The sequence below is a fragment of the Ranitomeya imitator genome, chromosome 1 (assembly GCF_032444005.1).
Source record: "Ranitomeya imitator isolate aRanImi1 chromosome 1, aRanImi1.pri, whole genome shotgun sequence".
In the NCBI taxonomy this organism is placed as follows: domain Eukaryota; kingdom Metazoa; phylum Chordata; class Amphibia; order Anura; family Dendrobatidae; genus Ranitomeya; species Ranitomeya imitator.
In genome coordinates, this window is record NC_091282.1 from 475,886,375 (window position 1) to 475,906,798 (window position 20,424).

General features: G+C 44.8%; 1 protein-coding gene across 1 annotated transcript in view; it reads left to right on the plus strand.

Annotated features, from left to right (window-relative positions):
• LOC138673111 (RNA exonuclease 1 homolog) overlaps positions 1 to 20,424 on the plus strand; it is a 227,187-nt gene that overhangs the window by 41,841 nt on the left and 164,922 nt on the right. The window contains exons 5-6 of the mRNA XM_069761765.1: positions 11,402 to 11,597; positions 15,104 to 15,234. Coding sequence (XP_069617866.1) covers positions 11,402 to 11,597; positions 15,104 to 15,234 — 327 coding nt within the window. The remainder of the gene's footprint in view (positions 1 to 11,401; positions 11,598 to 15,103; positions 15,235 to 20,424) is intronic.

Genomic DNA, 20,424 nt, shown 5'->3' on the forward strand with positions numbered 1-20,424 from the left:
GGATGTGAAGAATATATAACTGCATTTATATCACCAGAATTTTGTTTCAGCACCAAATTTCTCTAGTCACCTTCCACGACAGCCACTTTGGAGATTGTCTTCCCCTCCCTAATAGGGAAACGGAACACAGAGGTTAAATACCTCTCCTTCCTGCAACCACCATTGTTTTCCTGTCCCCTATGGGGCATGAAGAGGATCTGAAGGGGCTGCCGTGGCCAGCGATCGGCGCTCCACACATACCTGAAAAAGGCAGGCAGCTGAGGTTGGACTCCCCTCCTCTGACGCTGCTCCTGTCTCCTTGCTTTGGCGGGACTCTGGACCTTCCCGCCCCTCCTGTGCCTCCTCTTGGGGGAATGCGGGGCGGTGATGTGCATACCGGGGGCCTCCTGCGCCCCCCAGTTTCCTCCTCCCCTGCTGCACGCCGGATGTGGCGCATCTCGGATGCTGTAACATCACTTCCGGGTGAATGCGCGTCACTTCTGGGTTGTCCAGGTGCGTTCCACAATGAAGCGCACGTTTGTTTTCTCGTGTCGCATCGGCCGGCCCGCTAAGGCAGTAATAGTGGGGTGTCCCAGAGGGATCTCCCTAATCGGGTGAGGTGGAGAGGAGGAGCACAATGACGCTGGCCCACGATCCCATTTAAAAGATCTGGGTGGCAAGGTAAGCCTGGCTGACATTTACTGTGATGGACATGGACGGTGGCAAACCCCCTTGCTCTGCATCTGCAGAACTGTGTACCCCCTCCTACCGTAAGTACCAGTTGTTGGGCCCAGCATATGTATATATGTATATATATGTGTGTTTATATATATATATATATATATATATATATATATATATATATATTATATATTCTCTTATAGGGAAAAAAGGTCTCTGACCCTAGAAGAACAAGCCGCAAATGTAAAGTGACATTTGACAGGGAGATGGAGTTATCCCAAAGGAGGCAGGGGCAAGAACTTCCTTGTCCCTCAAACTCAACAAACCCCAGATAAGCAATGACTCTGCTCCGGTCGGGGGTTGACTCTAACTCTTTTTCACCCAGTGGCAGTCCATCTCCGCAAATCAGTGGGTCCTTCGTACCATACGAGATGGACTAAAAATAGAATTCGAGACCTCCCCCACAATGCTTGAGGATAACCTCCCTACAAACTCCGCACCTCCAGAACTCCTTGTTGAAGGATCTACAAAATCTGCTCCACGGGTTTTTACAAAAATTATGGCAGAAGCAATGATTTTCATCCGTCGACAGGGAATATGCATTGTACCGTATTTGGACGACTTTCTCATTATGGCGCCATCTATCCCCCATCTGGAAACAGATGTAACAAAAACCCTGGAGATATTACAGTTCCTGGGCTGGATCCCGAATCTGGAAAAATCAGAGATCCATCCTTCCACAAGGAGAAAATTCTTGGGAATTCTACTGGACTCAAAAGAAAGGACATCGTTTCTACCCAGAGATTATCAGATCAACCTTGTCCGCAAGATAACCAGATTCAGGGACCAGCGAGCGCCGACCCTCAGAGTCAATGTCTGTGCTAGGATCCCTGACCGCATGCATCCAAGCGGCTTCCTGGGCTCAGGCTCACACGCGAACCCTTCAGACTTACGGGCTTCTGTATTCCAGGGGATGGTAGACTCCATTGAATCTGAAAACTTGGTCAGGGGATTGTTAAAAATTAATTGTGCTCCATACCTTTTTCTGGCCTTCGAGTGTTTGGTACTGTACTGGACGACATGTTGGAAAGGGTGTTGGATTGAAAAAAAGGAGTTTGCGGAAGAGAAAACTAACGTTTCATTCTTTCGGAAGCCCTATTCCCATTAGAGACCGGAATACAAATGGAAAGGGAAGACCGGTAGATGGAGCTACTCAAAGGGCAGTAAAGGGTGAAGTCTATCTTCTGGTTCTGCCAATAGTTCACGTAAACAATGCCTGAAAAGTGTGTGTGTGTGGGGGGGGGGGGGGGGGGAGAGAATCCAAAACATTCTTCCAGCATGGACAAAGGTATCAAGAAACCCGTGGACACTGCAAATCGTTGCAGAGGGTTACTAGTTGCAATTCGTGCAGATACCCCAGGGAAGATTCCACCTGACAACTATCCAGTCTCCCCAGGTCACAAGAAGGCAGCATGCGAACATAAAGAAATTGGTTTCAGAAGCTGTGGTTCCGGTGCCAGTCAGAATGGGGTCTCTGTTACTATTCGGTCCTATTCTCAATAAAGAAACTGGATGGAGACTATCGCACCATAATAAATCTAAAGTAATTACATAGATGGGTATCATGCAAAAATCAAAATGGAGTCTATAAGATCTACGACTCCAATGATCAATGAGAATATGGTAATGTGCAAAGAAGCGTATTATCACGTGCCTATTCATCCTCAGTCAGTGGCTGGGGGGCCCAGGTGCAGGATCAGTGCATACAGGGCACCAGGCAAAGATCAGATGCTCCCAAATCATCCATCCTCCCGAGAGCTTCAGGCAGTCTGGGAACTGCTAAAGCAATGTTGGCCAAGTCTTAAAAAAAAAAAAAAAAAAAAAAAAAAAGACACATCAGAATTGTCAGAAAATATTACTACAGTGTCCTTTCTCAACATCAAGGGGGTCCAAGATACCACCTTTTGCAGGCTGTCGCACGGAAGAGCTCCCTTTTGGGCAGAGGAAACTGTGCTATCAGTGACCGCAGTACATCTGAAGGAGTCTCAAAATGTGGTAGCAGACTTTCTCAGCTGGGAAACAAGTCAACAGTCAGTATGGGAGCTGAACTGGGAAGAATTCAACCACATAATGTGCCCTTGGGTTACCCCTCCCCCCCCCCCCCCCCCCCCAGGTGGACCTGTTTGCTACAAGAAGAATCGCAAAAGTGCAGAGAATTTTTTTTCTTCAATCAGGAAGACAGGCCGACAGGAGTAGATGCCTTATCTCAAAAATGGAACATGGACCTGGCATATTCTTTCCCCCATTTCCTCTAATCCCAGCAGTGCTGAGGAAGATACTGTAGCATCAGGCCACGGTGATCATATTACCATTTTGGCCCAGAAGGAGCTGATTTCCCCTACTAAGAAGGATGGCCATAGAAGATCCCATCATCCTTGCAGAGAGGCACGATCTACGGTTTCAGGGGCCAATACACCATCCCAATGTGAAGCTCCTACAGTTGCCTGGATCCTGAGCGGCAGATCTTGAGGTCCAAAGGTCTCTCAGATTCGGTCATAACAACGACACAAAGGAGTAGGAAAAGAGTAACATCGGCGATATATACAAAACTATTTAAAACCTTTTGTGCCCAATATCCCGAGGCGAGAATAGTGCTATCGAAGCCTGATACTCCCAAAATCTTAGAATTCCTTCAAGCGGTGTTTGAGAAAGGCTTAAGACCACAGCACTCTAAGGCTATGTGCACACGTCAGGATTTCTGGCAGAAATTTTCCTGACAAAAACCTGACATTTCTGCCAGAAATCCGCATGCGTTTTTTCACGCGTTTTTCCCAAATGCATAGAATAGCGGAAAAAAAACACAAAATTAATGAACATGCTGCTTTTTTTTACCGCGATGCGGTTTTTTTCACAGAAAAAAACACATCACGTGCACAAAAATTGCAGAATGCATTCTAAATGATAGGATGCATATGTCTGCAGTTTCTAATGCGGTTTTATCGCGTTTTTATTGTGAAAAAGCACAAAAAAAGCGAAAAAACCTGAACGTGTGCACATACCCTAAAAGTGCAGATCTCTGCTCCTGAGTGAGTTCATGGACTATCCATTAGCAGGACATCCATGGATAGAACGGTTTGTGAGGGCCACAGGCAGAATAAGACCCATGGTTAAAGAAATGGTTAATCTTCATATTTTTAATATCAGAAAAATAACAGAAAAACAAGTATTGTGCAATGTTATCATCTGAGTCTTTTAGCACGATTTCCCGGACATTCCACATAGCAGTGGTCAATAATTTCCAGAAATTACCAAGGACATCTTGTTGTTTTTGTCCAGATTAATTGTATGTCTGTTCTTGTCCAAATCCACCCAAAAATCCAGAGTTTTAAGCCAGAATCTCATAAACCGCAAACATGTGCAAAGCACCCCCACATTCTTTCACCTAATTTATCTTGTATACTAGGATGTGTCTGACAACCCATTGCCTATTTATTATGTAACTCTATATTTCCTTTTGATCTTGGGGCTTTAAAAGCCCAGCCCTGAAAATAAAGAGCACGAGACTAATTGGACAGACAACGAGTGTGTCTCTCTGATTATTGCTTCATCGCTTAGGTACCTAAAAGACAGAACACCTGAGTAGGTTGGAAATCCCTTCTCTAACACCCCACTTTGGGATTTGAACACTGTCTTAAATGGATTATGCAAATCACCATATGAACCACTTGAAGGTTAACATATAAAAACTCTCTCCCTTTAAAACTGCATTCCTGGTTGCCATAATAGCCAGACAGATTGGGGACATACAGGCATTCTCCATAAAAAGCTCATACCAAAGAATCATAGATTACTGCATTATTCTTAGATTAGACCCTGCGTTCTTGCCAAAAGTAGTGATATCCTTTAATGAGCCAAGAGGAAGTCTTGCCTTTCTTCTGCCAGGACCATGAAAATAGTCAGGAATGGTCTTTTCATTCCTTAAGGTACCTTCACACTCAGCAACTTTACAAAGAGAACGACAACGATCCGTGACGTTGCAGCATCCTGGATAGCGATCTCGTTGTGTTTGACACGCAGCAGCGATCAGGATCCCGCTGTGCCATCGCTGGTCGGAGCTAGAAGTCCAGAACTTTATTTGGTCGTCAGGTCGGCGTGTATCGTCATGTTTGACAGCAAAAGCAATGATGCCAGCAATGTTTTTACATGGAGCTAACAACCAGCGAGAACGATAAGTGAGTCGCCGTTACGTCACTGGATCGCTCCTGCATCGTTCTGGTGTTGCCGTGTTTGACGTCTCTACAGCGACCTAAACAGCGACGCTGCAGCGATCGGCTCGTTGTCTATATTGCTGCAGCGTCGCTGAGTGTGACAGTACCTTTAGGCATCAGCACTTGGAATCCTCAAAGGACTGGCTAATGGATCCTAATCTGTTTATACAGTTTTGTAGAAAAAAATAAGAGGAAAAAGATGTCAAAAGCGACGTTGGCACGATGGGTCAGATCAGTTATCAGCCTGACCTACACATCAAAAGGGAAGTTTCCTCTAGTTAATGTCAGATCCCCTTCCACGAGAGCAGTGGCCACAGCTTGGGCAGAGCAAGCAGGGGCCTTGGTGGACTAAATCTGCAGTGCTGCAACTTGGACAAATCTAAATACCTTTTGCAGGCACTATAAACTGGAAGTTTTATCTGTCCAAAAGATGGCGTTCGGAATGAAGTCCTGTAAGCGGTGGTCCTGCTCTGAATGCATCCTCTGGCATTCTCCGGATGGTGGTGTCAGGAGGGATGTCCTGGAAAGTAGGCATTAGATCTACCAGTAATAGGTTTTCTAGGAGTCCATCAAGACGGCACCAATTACATTCCCTCCCATAATTCCTATCTCTTTATGTGACGGTAACGTATGTAGAAGGAAAACTAAATATAAGAGTTGCATCCATTAGGTGGTAAAAGAAAACACCTTTTCATTCCTGCTATGCCACTTTGCATTAATTCCTAAAAATCACCTGAAGGGTTAATAAACTACCTAACAGAGGTTTTCAATATGTTGAGGGGTGCTGTTTTTAAAATGGTATACCTTTTGGGGTTTTCCAATATATAGGACCCCCAAAGTCACTTCAAACATGGATAGGTCCCTCAAAAAAATACATTTTGTAAATTTCCTTGAAAAAATTAAAAATTACTGCTACATTTTTAAACTTCCTAAAATGCTAATAAAATGTTTTAAAAATGGTGCTGATGTAAGGCAGACATGAGGGAAATTTTATATTAACCCCTTAGCGACCGCCGATACGCCTTTTAACGGCGGCCGCTAAGGGTACTTAAATCACAGCGCCGTTAATTAACGGCGCTGTGGAAAAAGTAAATAGCGTTCCCCAGAGGCCGATTTTCTCCGGGGTCTCGGCTGCCGGGGGTAGCCGAGACCCTAGAGAACATGATTCGAGGGTTTTTTAACCCACCCCGCGTTTGCGATCGCCGGTAATTAACCGTTTACCGGCGATCGCAAAAAAAAAAAAAAAAGCGATCTCTTTTTAATTTCTGTTTTCCGATGTGATCGCACATCGGAGGACAGAGAAAAGGGGTCCTAGGTGGCCCCCCAATACTCACCTAGCTCCCCCGATGCTCCTCGTGTCTCCCGGTGGGCGCCGCCATCTTCAAAATGGCGGGCGCAGTGCGCCCGCCGGCCGGCACCGGGAGAATCTTTGGGGTCTCGGCTGCCGGGGGTAGCCGAGACCCCAAAGAGCATGATCAGGGTCGGTTTTACCGACCCCTGTTTTGCGATCGCCGGTAATTAACTGTTTACCGGCGACCGCAAAAAAAAAAAAAAAAAAAGTAAAGTGTAATTCTCTGTCCTCAGATGTGATCGCACATCAGAGGACAGAGAAATAGGGGGATTCGGGGACCCTACAATACTCACCTGTGTCCCTGGATCCTCTTGCTGCTCCTCCTGGCCGCCGGCAGAAGAACATGGCGGGCGCATGCCCAGTGCGCCCGCCATCTGTCTCCATCTGCCGGCCGGCAGGAGTACAGCAGTTGGGGCTAAAATTAGGGGTAGGGTTAGGGCTAGGGTTGGGGCTAAATTTAGGGTTAGGGTTGGGGCTAAATTTAGGGTTAGGCTTCTTTCACACTTACGTCGGTACGGGGCCGTCGCAATGCGTCGGCCCGACGTACCGACGCACGTTGTGAAAATTGTGCACAACGTGGGCAGCAGCTGTAGTTTTTCAACGCATCCGCTGCCCAATCTATGTCCTGGGGAGGAGGGGCGGAGTTACGGCCACGCATGCGCGGTCAGAAATGGCGGATGCGACGTACAAAAAAAGTTTCATTGAACGTTTTTTTGTGCCGACGCTCTGCCAAAACACAACTGATCCAGTGCACGACGGACGCGATGTGTGGCCATCCGTCACGATCCGTCGGCAATACAAGTCTATGGGCAAAAAACGCATCCTGCGGGCACATTTGCAGGATCCGTTTCTTGTCCAAAACGACGGATTGCGACGGAATGCCAAACGACGCAAGTGTGAAAGTAGCCTTAGGGTTAAGGTTGGGGCTAAAGTTAGGGTTAGAGCTGGGATTAGGGTTAGGGTTTGGGTTAGGGTTGGCATTAGGGTTACGCTTGGGATTAGGGTTAGGTTTGGGATTAGGGTTAAGGTTAGGGTTGTGATTAGGGGTGTATTGGGATTAGGGTTAGGTTTGAGGTTAGGGTTGAGATTAGGATTAGGGGTGTGTTGGATTTAGGGTTTTGATTAGGGTTATGGTTAGGGTTGACATTAGGGTTGTTTTGGGGTAAGGGTTGTGATTATGGTTAGGGTTAGTGATTAGGATTATGGATCAGGTTGGGATTAGGGTTAGTGGTGTGTTGGGGTTAGGGTTGGAGCTAGAATTGGGGGGTTTCCACCGTTTAGGTACATCAGGGGGTCTCCAAACACGACAGCCAATTTTGCGCTCAAAAAGTCAAATGGTGCTCCCTCCCTTCTGAGCTCTGCCGTGCGCCCAAACAGTGGGTTACCCCCACATATGGGGCATCAGCGTACTCGGGATAAATTGGACAACAACTATTGCAGTCCAATTTCTCCTGTTACCCTTGTGAAAATAAAAACTTGGGGGCTACAATATCTTTTTTGTGAAAAAAAAATATTTATTTTCACGACTCTGCATTCTAAACTTCTGTGAAGCACTTGGGCATTCAAAGTTCTCACCACACATCTAGATAAGTTCCTTGGGGGGTCTAGTTTCCAAAATGGGGTCACTTGTGGGGGGTTACTACAGTTTAGGTATATCAGGGGCTCTGCAATCGCAACATAATGCCCACAGACCATTCTATCAAAGTCTGCATTCCAAAACTGCGCTCCTTCCTTCCGAGCTCTGCCGTGCGCCCAAACAGTGGTTTACCCCCACATATGGGGTACCAGCATACTCAGGACAAATTGGACAACAACTTTTGGGGTCCAATTTCTCTTGTTACCCTTGTGAAAATAAAAACTTGGGGGCTAAAATATCTTTTTTGTGGAAAAAAAAAATATTTTTTTATTTTCACGGCTCTGCATTATAAACTTCTGTGAAGCACTTGGGCATTCAAGGTTCTCACCACACATCTAGATAAGTTCCTTAAGGGGTCTAGTTTCCAAAATGGGGTCACTTGTGGGGGGTTTCCACTGTTTGAGCACATCAGAGGCTCTCCAAACGCGACATTGCGTCCAATCTCAATTCCAGCCAATTCTACATTGAAAAAGTAAAACGGCGCTCCTTCACTTCCAAGCTCTGCGGTGCGCCCAAACAGTGGTTTACCCTCACATATGGGGTATCGACGTATTCAGGAGAAATCGCACAACAACTTTTGTGGTCTAATTTCTCCTGTTACCCTTGTGAAAATAAGAATTTGTGGGCGAAAAGATCATTTTTGTGTAAACAAAAGCGATTTTTTATTTTCACGGCTCTACGTTATAAACTTCTGTGAAGCACTTGGGGGTTCAAAGTGCTCACCACACATCTAGATAAGTTCCTTAAGGGGTCTAGTTTCCAAAATGGTGTCACTTGTGGGGAGTTTCCACTGTTTAGGCACATCAGGGGCTCTCTAAACGTGACATGGCGTCCGATCTCAATTCCAGCCAATTCTGCATTGAAAAAGTCAAACGGCGCTCCTTCACTTCTAAGTTCTGCGGTGCGCCCAAAAAGTGGTTTACCCCCACATATGGGGTATTGGCGTATTCAGGAGAAATTGCATAACAAAATTTATGGTTACATTTCTGTTTTTACACTTGTGAAAATAAAAAAAATGGTTCTGAATTAAGATGTTTGCAAAAAAAAGTTAAATGTTCATTTTTTCCTTCCACATTGTTTCAGTTCCTGAGAAGCACGTAAAGGGTTAATAAACTTCTTGAATGTGGTTTTGAGAACCTTGAGGGGTGTAGTTTTTAGAATGGTGTCACACTTCACATTTGAAGTCATTTTGAGGGGTCTATATGATAGAAAATAATGATGTGGTCCCTAAAAAAAAAAATGGTGTTGTAAAAATGAGAAATTGCTGGTCAACTTTTAACCCTTATAACTCCCTAACAAAAAAAAAATTTGTTTCCAATATTGTGCTGATGTAAAGTAGACATGTGGGAAATGTTATTTATTAACTATTTTTCGTGACATATCTCTCTGATTTAAGGGCATAAAAATACAAAGTTTGAAAATTGCAAAATTTTAAATATTTTCGCCATATTTCCGTTTTTTTCATAAATAATCGCAAGTAATATCGAAGAAATGTTACCACTAGCATGAAGTACAATATGTCACAAAAAAAAAATCTCAGAATCAGCGGGATCCGTTGAAGCGTTCCAGAGTTATAACCTCATAAAGTGACAGTGGTCAGAATTGCAAAAATTGGCCTGGTCATTAAGTACCAAATTGGCTCTGTCACTAAGGGGTTAAAGTTTTTCTGTGGTATGACTATCTGGATTAAAGGGATAATCATTCAAAGTTTGAAAATTGCAATTTTTTTTTTTTAATAAACAAACACTAAACATATCAATGTAAATTTACCATTATCATAAATTTATAATGTACCGAAAAACATTCTCAACCACTGGGGTTTGTTGAAGCATTCCTGAGTTCACCTCATAAAGTGACATTGGTCAGAATTAAAAAAATTGGCCCAGTCACTAAGGGGTTAACTCGACAAGAGGGCACAGGTCCAGGCGTGTCAAGATATGGGTTCTTCTTTGACGCTCTGACTTTGAAAATAATGCTTCACTTCTGTCAGTATTAACCCCTAAATTTTCCCCTTTATTCAATTGTTCCTTTTTTAGTTTAATTATTGCTATATTTCACACTCTTTCTGTGATGTGCTTGTGGTACTCGCCTTTCTAGAATCTGCTCTAGATTTTTGGTGAGCAGTTTGATCGGGAAGATTTGTCTTTTATAAAGCGGTTCAGTCAACTGTTTGTCATGTGAAGAAGCAGCTGAAGCGTCCCTCCTAAGATCTAAAATAAGTGTTTTAATATTTGGAAAACCGACCCTACACTCTTATACCACAGGCTGAATAGATTTGAATTGACACTGTTTAAATAGTTTTTTTTTGCAAATTTAATGTACTGAATTTTCGGAAATGTGTTTTTTGAAATGGAGTTTGATTCTGCATAGATAAAATATTAACAGATTCTCTTGTGACATATCTGTTGAAAGAAGCCTGTACTTCTGAGTTGAATGGTGTTTTCCCATTTGTCTATCTTGTTTCTTACCTGAGTAGAAACGTAGAGGCATGCAACATAGAAATTCACTTTTTTTCACAACTTTGAATATTAATTTTAACAAATAAAATTTATAGAATTTTTATTCTTATTATTTTGCATCCTCTAACACAGTATTACAAAAAAGCATATTCTCAAAAGAATTAAAAATATAGTTGCAATATTCATTGGTTCACTTGACGTGGAATGACCCGATTGCAGTTCTTGCTGCTAAGGGTGGCCCAACCAGTTATTAGGTTAAAGGGAACCTGTCACCCCCAAAATGGAAGATGAGGTAAGCCCACCAACATCAGGGGCTTATCTACAGCATCCTGAAAGATGAGAACAAAAGTTAGATTATACTCACCCAGGTCCTGCTGCGGTCCGGTCTGACGGGCGTCGTGGTCTGTGTCCGGCGCCTCCTAGCTTTATAGGATGATGTCCTCTTGTCTTCATGCTCCGGCGCAGGCATACTTTGTCTGCCCTGTTGAGGGCAGAGCAAAGTACTACAGTTTGCAGGCGCCTAGCCTCTCTGACCTTTCCCGGCGCCTGCGCACTGCAGTACTTTGCTCTGCCCTCAACAGGGCAGACAATGTATGCCTGTGCCGGAGCCGCAGCCCGACTACAAGAGGACGTCATCGCAAGAAGATGGGAGGCCATGGACCGTGACGCCCACCGCAGCTGGACCGCCCCTGGGTGAGTATAATTTACCCTCCCTTTCTCATCTTTCAGATTACATCAGGGGCTTATCTACAGCATTCCAGAATGCTGTAGATAAGCCCCTGATGCCAGTGGGCTTAGCTCAACTTCCAATTTGGGGGTGACAGGTTCCCTTTAAGGGCTATCACTTTTTCACATAGGGCCCTGTAGGTTTGGATTTCTTTTTCCTTTCATAAGGATCTTCATTTAAAAACTGTATTTTCATTCCTCCCCAATGAACAAGATGAGAGATTTTCCATTAGGTAAAAATCTATATTGTATCATAAGCCTTTTCTACAAATCCAGTTTCTTTGCATTTTTTCTTTTCTAGGTTAAGACAAGTGGCACTATACTTGTACCTTTTAGAGGTGCTACCACACAACAGATGCCTCATCCAAGGATAGTACATGTACAACAGCAAGCTTTACAGATAACATCTGCTATAAAAAATGGACAAGCTCTTGTCTCCTCGCAGAAAAGAATTTCCAGTTGCTTAACCCCAACTCTTAATAATCTTAGTCAGATTGGTAAGAAACTTTATTTCATATTTTATTGTAAGTTTTCATTAAACAGTCTTATGTTTTCTGCTTCTATTTTTAGCAGTAATCTCCTGGTACCATCCTTCATTGGTGGCTATAGTTCTCCTTGAGTTTTCTTTCAATGAGGATTTGTCAAATCTAATACAAATTCCTATCGTTAAACAAATCCTAGACTGAATGAGGCCGACTGGTCGGCTGGATTGCAAAAGTTTTTTTTATATTGAGAAGGACAACTCTCAAAAAGGGTGTTAAAGGGAACCTGTCACCCCGAAAATCGCGGGTGAGGTAATCCCACCAGCATCAGGGGCTTATGTACAGCATTCTGTAATGCTGTAGATAAGCCCCCGATGTTACCTGAAAGAGGAGAAAAAGACGTTAGATTATACTCACCCAGGGGCGGTCCCGCTGCTGGTCCGGTCGGATGGGTGTCTCTGGTCCGCTGCGGCGCCTCCCATCTTCATTCCAAGACGTCCTCTTCTGATCTTCAGCCACGGCTCCGGCGCAGGCGTACTTTGTCTGCCCTGTTGAGGGCAGAACAAAGTACTGCAGTGCGCAGGCACCGGGCCTCTCTGACCTTTCCGGCGACTGCAGTGCGCAGGCGCCGGAAAGGTCAGAGAGGCCCGGCGCCTGCAGTCGCCAGGTCGTATCGCTGGTCGTGATCGTTGGTAAGTCGTTTAGTGTGACTAAAGCTTTAAGTGTGTTTTTGTTTGTTTGTTTTTGTTTTTTTTCTTTTTGCCAATTCTTTGTTTTTGACAGTACATTGTGTTGTACAATGAAATGAATGGTGACATTGAACCTACATCTCGTACCACAAAAAGGTGCTGCGAAATTAAAGATTAAGGCTATGTGCACACGTTCCGAATTAGGCTTAGGAATTTCTGGTGCAGATTCTGCCTTTCCTGGCAGAAAACGCACCTGTGGATTTGTCGCGTTTTTTGTGTGTTCCGCAGAGTTTTTTGTGTGTATTTGCTGCGTTTTTTACCCCTGCGGTTTTCTATAATGGAATGGGTACAAAAACGCTGCATATTCACAAAAAAGTGACATGCTGCTACTTTTAAACCGCAGCGTTTCCGCAGCGGATTTTCCGCAAAGTGTGCACAGCATTTCTTTTTCTCATTGATTTACATTGTACTGTAAATCAATTGCAGATCTGCAGCGTTTCTGCACCTCAAAAAACGCTGCGGATCCGCAGAGAATCCGCAACGTGTGCACATAACCTAAGGGAAAAAAATGTTAATGACGAAGTGCTGTAACTGAGATGTTAATTATGACTTGTGGTTTTTACTTTTTGTTTACTTCAGGAGAGGAGCGTGGGGGTGTTGGCATTTAACCTGCAATTTAAATTTTATATTTTGAGCAGCCTTTTTGGACACCATGGTACTAGGTGTTTGTTTGTGTTTTGTATTTTAATTTTTAAATCTTTAAGGGAAATGAGACATGGAAGGGAGTTGATTTTTATTGTATTGCAGTATATAGTGAAATTGCCATTCTGGTATGGTGCTCAGTCTGATGCTGAGGTTCACAAGAGTATAGAGATGTCAGTTACTAAGGCTGCCACAATAACCCATTGATTTTCCAAAATCTCATTAAGGGCAGCTGATGACCTCATTTATTTGCAGTTTTCTGCACTGTTAAATGGTTAAACTGCAGTGACCAATGTGTGTGCTCTGCTTGCTGCCGTTGCAGTATGTAGAAGGCTCTGCTCCTGAGCTGGCTTCATACTTTCCATAGCAGTCTATGACCAAAATGTATGTCACAAATCATTAAAGGGAATCTGTCACCAGGTTTTTGTATTATGCAGATTTGAGATTAGATAGCACGCAATGTCCACTGGCTCCTTGCTGTAGTTTTAACAGCAGAAGGTTATCATTTAGAGGAGCAGTAATCCTGCTGCCATGTAGTCATTTATCTTCTTGAGCTCTGCATAACTCTATGCCCACCACTGGCAGATTTGTGTAAACTGTGCATAGGTAGAAAGCTGCAATCAGTGGTGTGAGCAGGGTTATACAGAGCTCCGCATTCAGAGTACTGCTTGATCTGCAGCAGGTGAAAGACTTTAATAAAACTTCAGCAAGCATCCCAGTAAGTGACACATTGCTGGAATCTGGGTACTTGCTGCTCTCAAATGGGGTAGCAAAAACCTGCTGACAGATTCCCTTTAAGGAGTTAATAGCTGTCTGGATTGGTCTATTATAGTATAATTTAGTAATACAGACATGACTTGTGTTTGGATGACTTTTATTACAGGTGGAGCGTTCGGTACTGATCATATGAGGTAGGAATTCAGACCCAAGCCTTTTATTCGATGGTGAGATGCTGCTACCAGAAGAGTGTGACGGCTGCTCTCTGAGATCACAAACACTAGGCTGTGCATTCCTCCTTCATGCAGACTACCCATTTTGCTATATGCAGATTATGCATGGGTGAACTGGGAGAGGGGTAATGTGTATGGCTAGCTTAAAGTGAACCTGTCAGCAGGATTGTGCTCGGTAAACTACAGGCACTGTTAAGTGGGCTGTTATATTGATTAACATGATGCCTTTTGTTGATGAAATCTGTCTTTTGGTTGTTTAATCTGTGTAGTTTTCTGGTAGGTGCCATTTTAATGGAGATTATCCCCACCCTCCCACAAAACTATAGGACTAAATCATAAATGCATATTAAGCATTGTATTGCCAACAGTGTCTGTAGTTTAATGAACACAATCCTTCTGACAGTTTCACTTTAACTAGTCTCTGAATTTATCTGGTAGTTATTAGTTTAGTGAGAATATGGTTACACATATAGGTTCTCCAAGAATGTAATAAAATTTTCCCCATGACAACATTTAAATGGTTGCCCAATCTAGCCACTTTAGTAAAGGCTGTAGTCTGAAGAAACATGACTCCTGACCTCTAATGATTTTTAGCCTTAAAAAAAGGTTTGAGCCTGAAATTGGTACGTTTGATGGCTTTCTTTCACTGCTAGTCCTTTTTAATTTAACATTTTATGACCCATCGATCATACATTGGTGACCTATCCTTAGGATTGAAGTGAGACACCCAGCAACCTGGCTGATTACCAATTCTAGGTGCCCAGCTATGGAGCTGCTTAGTCTGATAGTTGCCAGAGCTGGGTACTGGACATTTGCCCCCTATTCAAATTAATAGGGGGCAGAAGTGCAGTACCTGGCCATGTCCATTATGGGTAGATGGAGCTGCTCAGTAACTGAACAGGTCTGTCCACCGCCGACACCTAGAACAGCTGACTAGCGGGGCAGCAGGGTGGGTGTCTCATCCCCCATCAATCAGACATTGATGACAGAGGATAAGTCATCAATGATAGTCGTGGTCAACCGTTTAAAGCGATCTGTTTTTTCCACTCCCAATTTTCCCCCCAAAATTACTGGAGGAAGTAAAGCCACGTTTTACCTTTTGCGGTCTAGAGAAGATTTACAGTTTGTTTTTTTTTTTTGTTTTTTTCCCCTTCTTTTAATCTAAATCTTATGTTGGCAGTTTGTCTTAATGTAATGGAAGTTCAACCAGTTTTACCAGCTAGAAGTCAACTAAGTGGATTAGTTCAAGGAAGTACATGTATCAAATCTATCATGCCACAGAAAAGAACCATTCCAACAACAGCATTAAAGGTAATGCTTCCTATATAAACCGTTTCAGTTAAATGTGTGTAAGATCTTATGCTTAAAGGGAACCTGTCGCCTCCAAGCCATCAGTCAGCCCCTCTGTGCGCAAACGGCGCATGCAAGAAAAAGGAAAGCACAGCGCAGGCGCCGGGTGCGTGAATGAAGACAAGAGTCAGCGCACGGAGGGGCTGACTGATGGCTGGGAGGCGGTTGTGTCCGGGGTAAAAGATGTGCCCCCCGGACAGACTAAAGGTATGGAGCGAAAGTGATAAAAATTAATATTGCAGCGTTAGAAGGGAGCACAAAATGAGCCACCTTGACAGAATGCAGCCTTAGTGCTGCACAAGGTGACTTTTACTTAAAAAATGTCTGGGGGGTGACAAGTTCCCTTTTAATATCCCAAAAAATACTAAATAGCCTGCATACCAGGTCTTTAAAAATAAATGAAATAATAAAATAAAAAAATTGTGCATTTTGATTTAGATAACAATGTAATCTGAAAGTGAAATACTGGTTATTGTCATTCCTGAGGTGCTTTCAGACAGTTTTTTCCATCATACATGACAGCACCACGAGAGAGGGGATCCGCCCTTCAAGGACAGGAAACCTTCAAGATAAAAGGGGCGGCTCCTCTCTCCACATCAGTTGGTTTCCTGTCCTTGATGGGGAACCCTCAAGATGAAGACTGAAGAGGATGCCTGGGCCTGGGTCGGGTGGATTTGGGCAGGCGCTGGTCTGCTGCACCCGTCACCAGGTACCCGTAGTCGCCTCTGGGGTCTTGTATTCCATGCCTTCCTGAGCGAAGCATGGCCACAACCCGTGAGGCAAAATGCCCGGGTGAAGATGGAGCCTCGGAGGCCATGGTTAGTGACCATCTCTGTTGCCACAAAAAAAAATCCACCTGCTAATTGTTGTCCTCGGAGGTCACAATGGGTGCTCCCTCCCTGTTGACTATGGTGGCCATGCAACCTGTGAGGCACATCGGTGCCCAGGCTAGGTAAGGCTCTTCGGAGGTATTATGCCATCCCTGTTGAGTACTGCAGATGGTCCCACCCTCTCACCTCCCCTCCTTCCTCCCTGGGCTCTCTTCATGGAAGTACCTGTAAGCAGCATGATCGCAGCAGGGGAGCGGTGCAGGGAACAAGCGCTGTGGTAAGTGCAGCTTCCATCTTGTGATCCAGCGCTGGTCTCAGCGCGTGTATGGCCAGCCGGAAAGGAGAAGTGCACGTGCGCACAACATCCGGAACCCTGGATGTGGTGCGAAGGGGCTGGGGGACCAAGATTTCCAACACGCACCGGAAGTAGTGGCCGGGTGCACGCGTAGAAGCAAGGAGGATGCGCAGATGCTGGCGCTGGGAGCAGGATCAACCAGGTGAAATAGTTGATTAAGTAGCGTGCACCGGACGTAACTACCGGCGGCGCGCATAGAATATGCAAATGGACTAAATTACCAGCTGTGGCTGCAGAGGCGGGATCAGCCAGGTGATTGGTGGTATTCACGTGCACCGGAGGTAGTACAGGCACCATCAGCCAGGTAATCAATCAATAAGCAGGTGCGCACATACACCTGATGACAGCACAGATTGGAGTGCTGAGCAGCCAGGCAGGATCAGCCAGGTGATCAACTAAAAAAAAAAAAAAGGAAGTGAATCTATTTAAGCGAACCAGAAGTGCTGCCCTGTGTCACTAAACCAGGCCAGGTTGAAGGCGATTACTCTTCTTACGTGGTAGTGTGTAAGATGGAGAGCTTTTCACCAGAACATTTAATGCCACAGCAAGAGGTGCAGGAGAGGCGGTCTCGCTTAAGTGAGAAGAGCCAGATCCGCCAAAGCAGCAGCAGAAGCCGCTCGGACAGGAAGGAGGGGTCCCTGGTCTCATTGGGAGACACTGAGAAAACCAGTCAACCTCCGGATCCGGTACCTGTACTTTGAAAGTGTCCGAGTGGTGAGTGAACTTCGAGAAAGTCCAGCATGCTAATGTCTGTTCTTTTCTCTTCTCTTATCTCCGTCTCTCCCCTCTTTTCTTACATACATTTGGGGTGGGGGGTGGATGGGGGTGGAGTATAGGAGGTCCCCAAAAAATATAAGGCAAAAGCTAAAAATAAGGAATGTCCCGTGTGTAAAAAGCCTTTAAAGACCTCTTGGGGTAAAAGACTGTCAGGAGTGTATCAACAAGACAGTGGCGGAGGAAACACCCTCCTTTACGGAGAGCCTAAGATCTCTGATCCAGTCAGAGGTCTCTAGGTCTGTAAAAGCGTTAGACAGCCGACACTGATACCAGATCTAGGGACAGATCCAGCCCCTCAGTAGCATCCCAAAGGGATTCCTCAGAGTCACAGGAGGACTCTGATACAGCTCGCTGCTCAGATTGTAGCTCAGAGGAAGATACATTTCCAGCGGAGGCTACGGATAAGCTCATAAAAGCTGTTCGCTCTACCATGGGGCTGGTAGACAAGAAGGCAAAAAAGACATCCCAAGAACTTATGTTCAGTGGTCTGCAAAAGAAAAAACGGAGGTCATTCCCTATTAAGGAATAGCTACAAGAACTTATTAAAAGGGAATGGCAAAAACCGGAAAAGAAGTCCCACATAATCAACTCCCTTAAAGGGAACCTGTCACCTGAATTTGGCGGGACTGGTTTTGGGTCATATGGGTGGAATTTTCGGGTGTTTGATTCACCCTTTCCTTATCCGCTGGCTGCATGCTGGCTGCAATATTGGATTGAAGTTCATTCTCTGTCCTCCATAGTACACGCCTGCACAAGGCAAGATTGCTTTGTGCAGGCGTGTACTATGGAGGACAGAGAATGAACTTCAATCCAATATTGCAGCCAGCGGGTAAGGAAAGGGTGAATCAAACACCCGAAAACTCCGCCCATATGACCCAAAACCAGTCCCGCCAAATTCAGTTGACAGAGTCCCTTTAAAAGGAAATATCCTTCTGAGGAAGATGTGGGATAGAGCGCCAAAAATTGATGTGGCAGTTTCAAAAGTGGCCAGAAAAACCTCCCTACCATTCGAGGATTTAGGTTCTCTAAAAGAACCTCTGGATAGAAAGACGGATAGTTGCCTAAAGACAGCATGGGAAGCCTCGGCAGGAGCACTAAGGCCAGCTATCGCGGCCACTTGTGTAGCCAGATCCCTAAAAATCTAGATGGACAACCTGGAGGATCAGGTAGAACAAAAAGTTCCCAGAGAGACTATCCTAGAGGCAATACCGGCCATGAGAGCAGCGGCAGTATTTCTAGCTGAGGCGTCAGCAGACTCTGCTAAAGCTGCTGACTTTGCTGCCAGTCTAGCTAACACAGGATGCCGTGCGGTATGGCTTAAATGCTGGCCAGGAGATACACAGGCAAAGATGAAACTTTGCTCTTTGCCATGTGAGGGGAACTTCCTGTTTGGACCGGCATTAGACGAGGTGTTGGAAAAAGCCGGTGACAAAAAGAAAAATTTTCCAAAGCAGCCATTTCAGCCCTTTCGGCGCTCCTTTCAGAGAGGTCGAAAATTCCGAAGACCGCAGTTTAGAGACCGGGACAGGAGCAACTTGGACAAGCGATCCAGGGGAGGAAAATGTTTCTATTTTGGCAAGTCCTCCAGGGACACCAAGAAACCCTCCCCAGTGACGGTCCTTCTCAGGTGGGAGGGATGCTCTCTCACTTCCTTCCTGCCTGGGAGAGGATCTCCTGCAGCGTATGGATCCGACAGATTATAGAATCAGGCCTAAAATTAAAATTCCACCACTGGCCTCCAAGAAGATACATGCAGACCCCGGTACAGTCCTCCCAAGAGAAACAAGACAGTCTGGAAGGAGAAATAATATCACTCCTAGACAAACACGTCTTGGAAGAAGTTCCAATAGATGAAAAGATGAAAGGGTTTTACTCCCCCCTTTTTCTCTAAAAAAAAACAAAAAAAAAAAAAAAAACGTACAATTCTTTGAGGACAATAATAAATTTAAAAGGCCTCAACAAATATCTAATAATTCCATCTTTCAAAATGGAATCAATAAAATCAGCGGTGAAACTTCTATATCCTCAGTGTTACATGTCAGTCCTAGACCTAAAGGATGCTTACTATCACGTCCCAATCAGACAACAAGATTGTCAGTTTCTCAGAGTGGTAGTACAGATGGGGTCCCAGTTGCGTCACTTTCAGTACAGGGCTCTGCCCTTTGGGATAGCAACAGCCCCACGGGTATTTGCAAAACTGATTGCAGAGGTCACAGCACATCTCAGAGAAAAAGACTCTGATAATACCCTACTTAGACGACTTCCTGATGGTGGGGAAAAACTTTTCTCACTGTCAGAAACAAATCAGAATAGTGATGGACACTCTAGACACTAGGATGGCAACTGAACCTCAAAAAATCAAAACTAGAGCCAGCAATGTTCCAGAATTTCCTAGGGATAACGGTAGACTCCGTGGCGCAGGAGTGTCGCCTCCCAGAGGGAAAAAAGGAAAAAAATCAAACGAGTTCCCTGGACATACAGCCTCCAAAGTAATCACAACGGTCGTCAGTCCATGGGGGTGGGGAGCTCACTCAGGCACACTATGGGTCCAAGACACCTGGGCTCAAGAGGAGAAAAATCTATCCTCAAACGAGTGGGAACTCCTAGCAATCGAAAAAGTGCTAGAGGTTACTTCCACGCTTGACAGGGCATCATGTGAGAGTCCTATCAGACAACCGAACAGCGGTCGCATACGTGAACCACCAGGGAGGCACCCGTTCTCGGTCACTGATGCACATAACCAAAAGACTCATGACTCTAGCCAAAAGGCATTTCCTTTCATTATCGGCCCTGCATATTCGAGGTGCGGACAATATAAAGGCAGACTTTTTAAGCAGGAACCACTTAAGGCAAGGAGAATGGTCCCTAAAAAAGTCAATTTTTCAATGGCTAGTACACATGTGGGGAAGACCCAGTGTAGACCTTTGCCTCAAAAGCCAACAAAAAAGTTCAAAAGTTCTGCTCCCTGAACCCAGCAGACAGGCCGTTGGCAGTAGATGCCTTCAGCATAGAATGGACATCAGGACTCTTGTATGCCTTCCCAACGATGTGTCTAATTCCAGCAGTTCTGAAGATCAGGGAGGACAAGGCCAGAGTGATTGTAATAGCTCCCTTCTGGCCGAAAAATTCCATGGTTTTACTGGCTGAGAGTGATGTCGGTGACGGACCCGTGGGTACTCCCGGAAGACC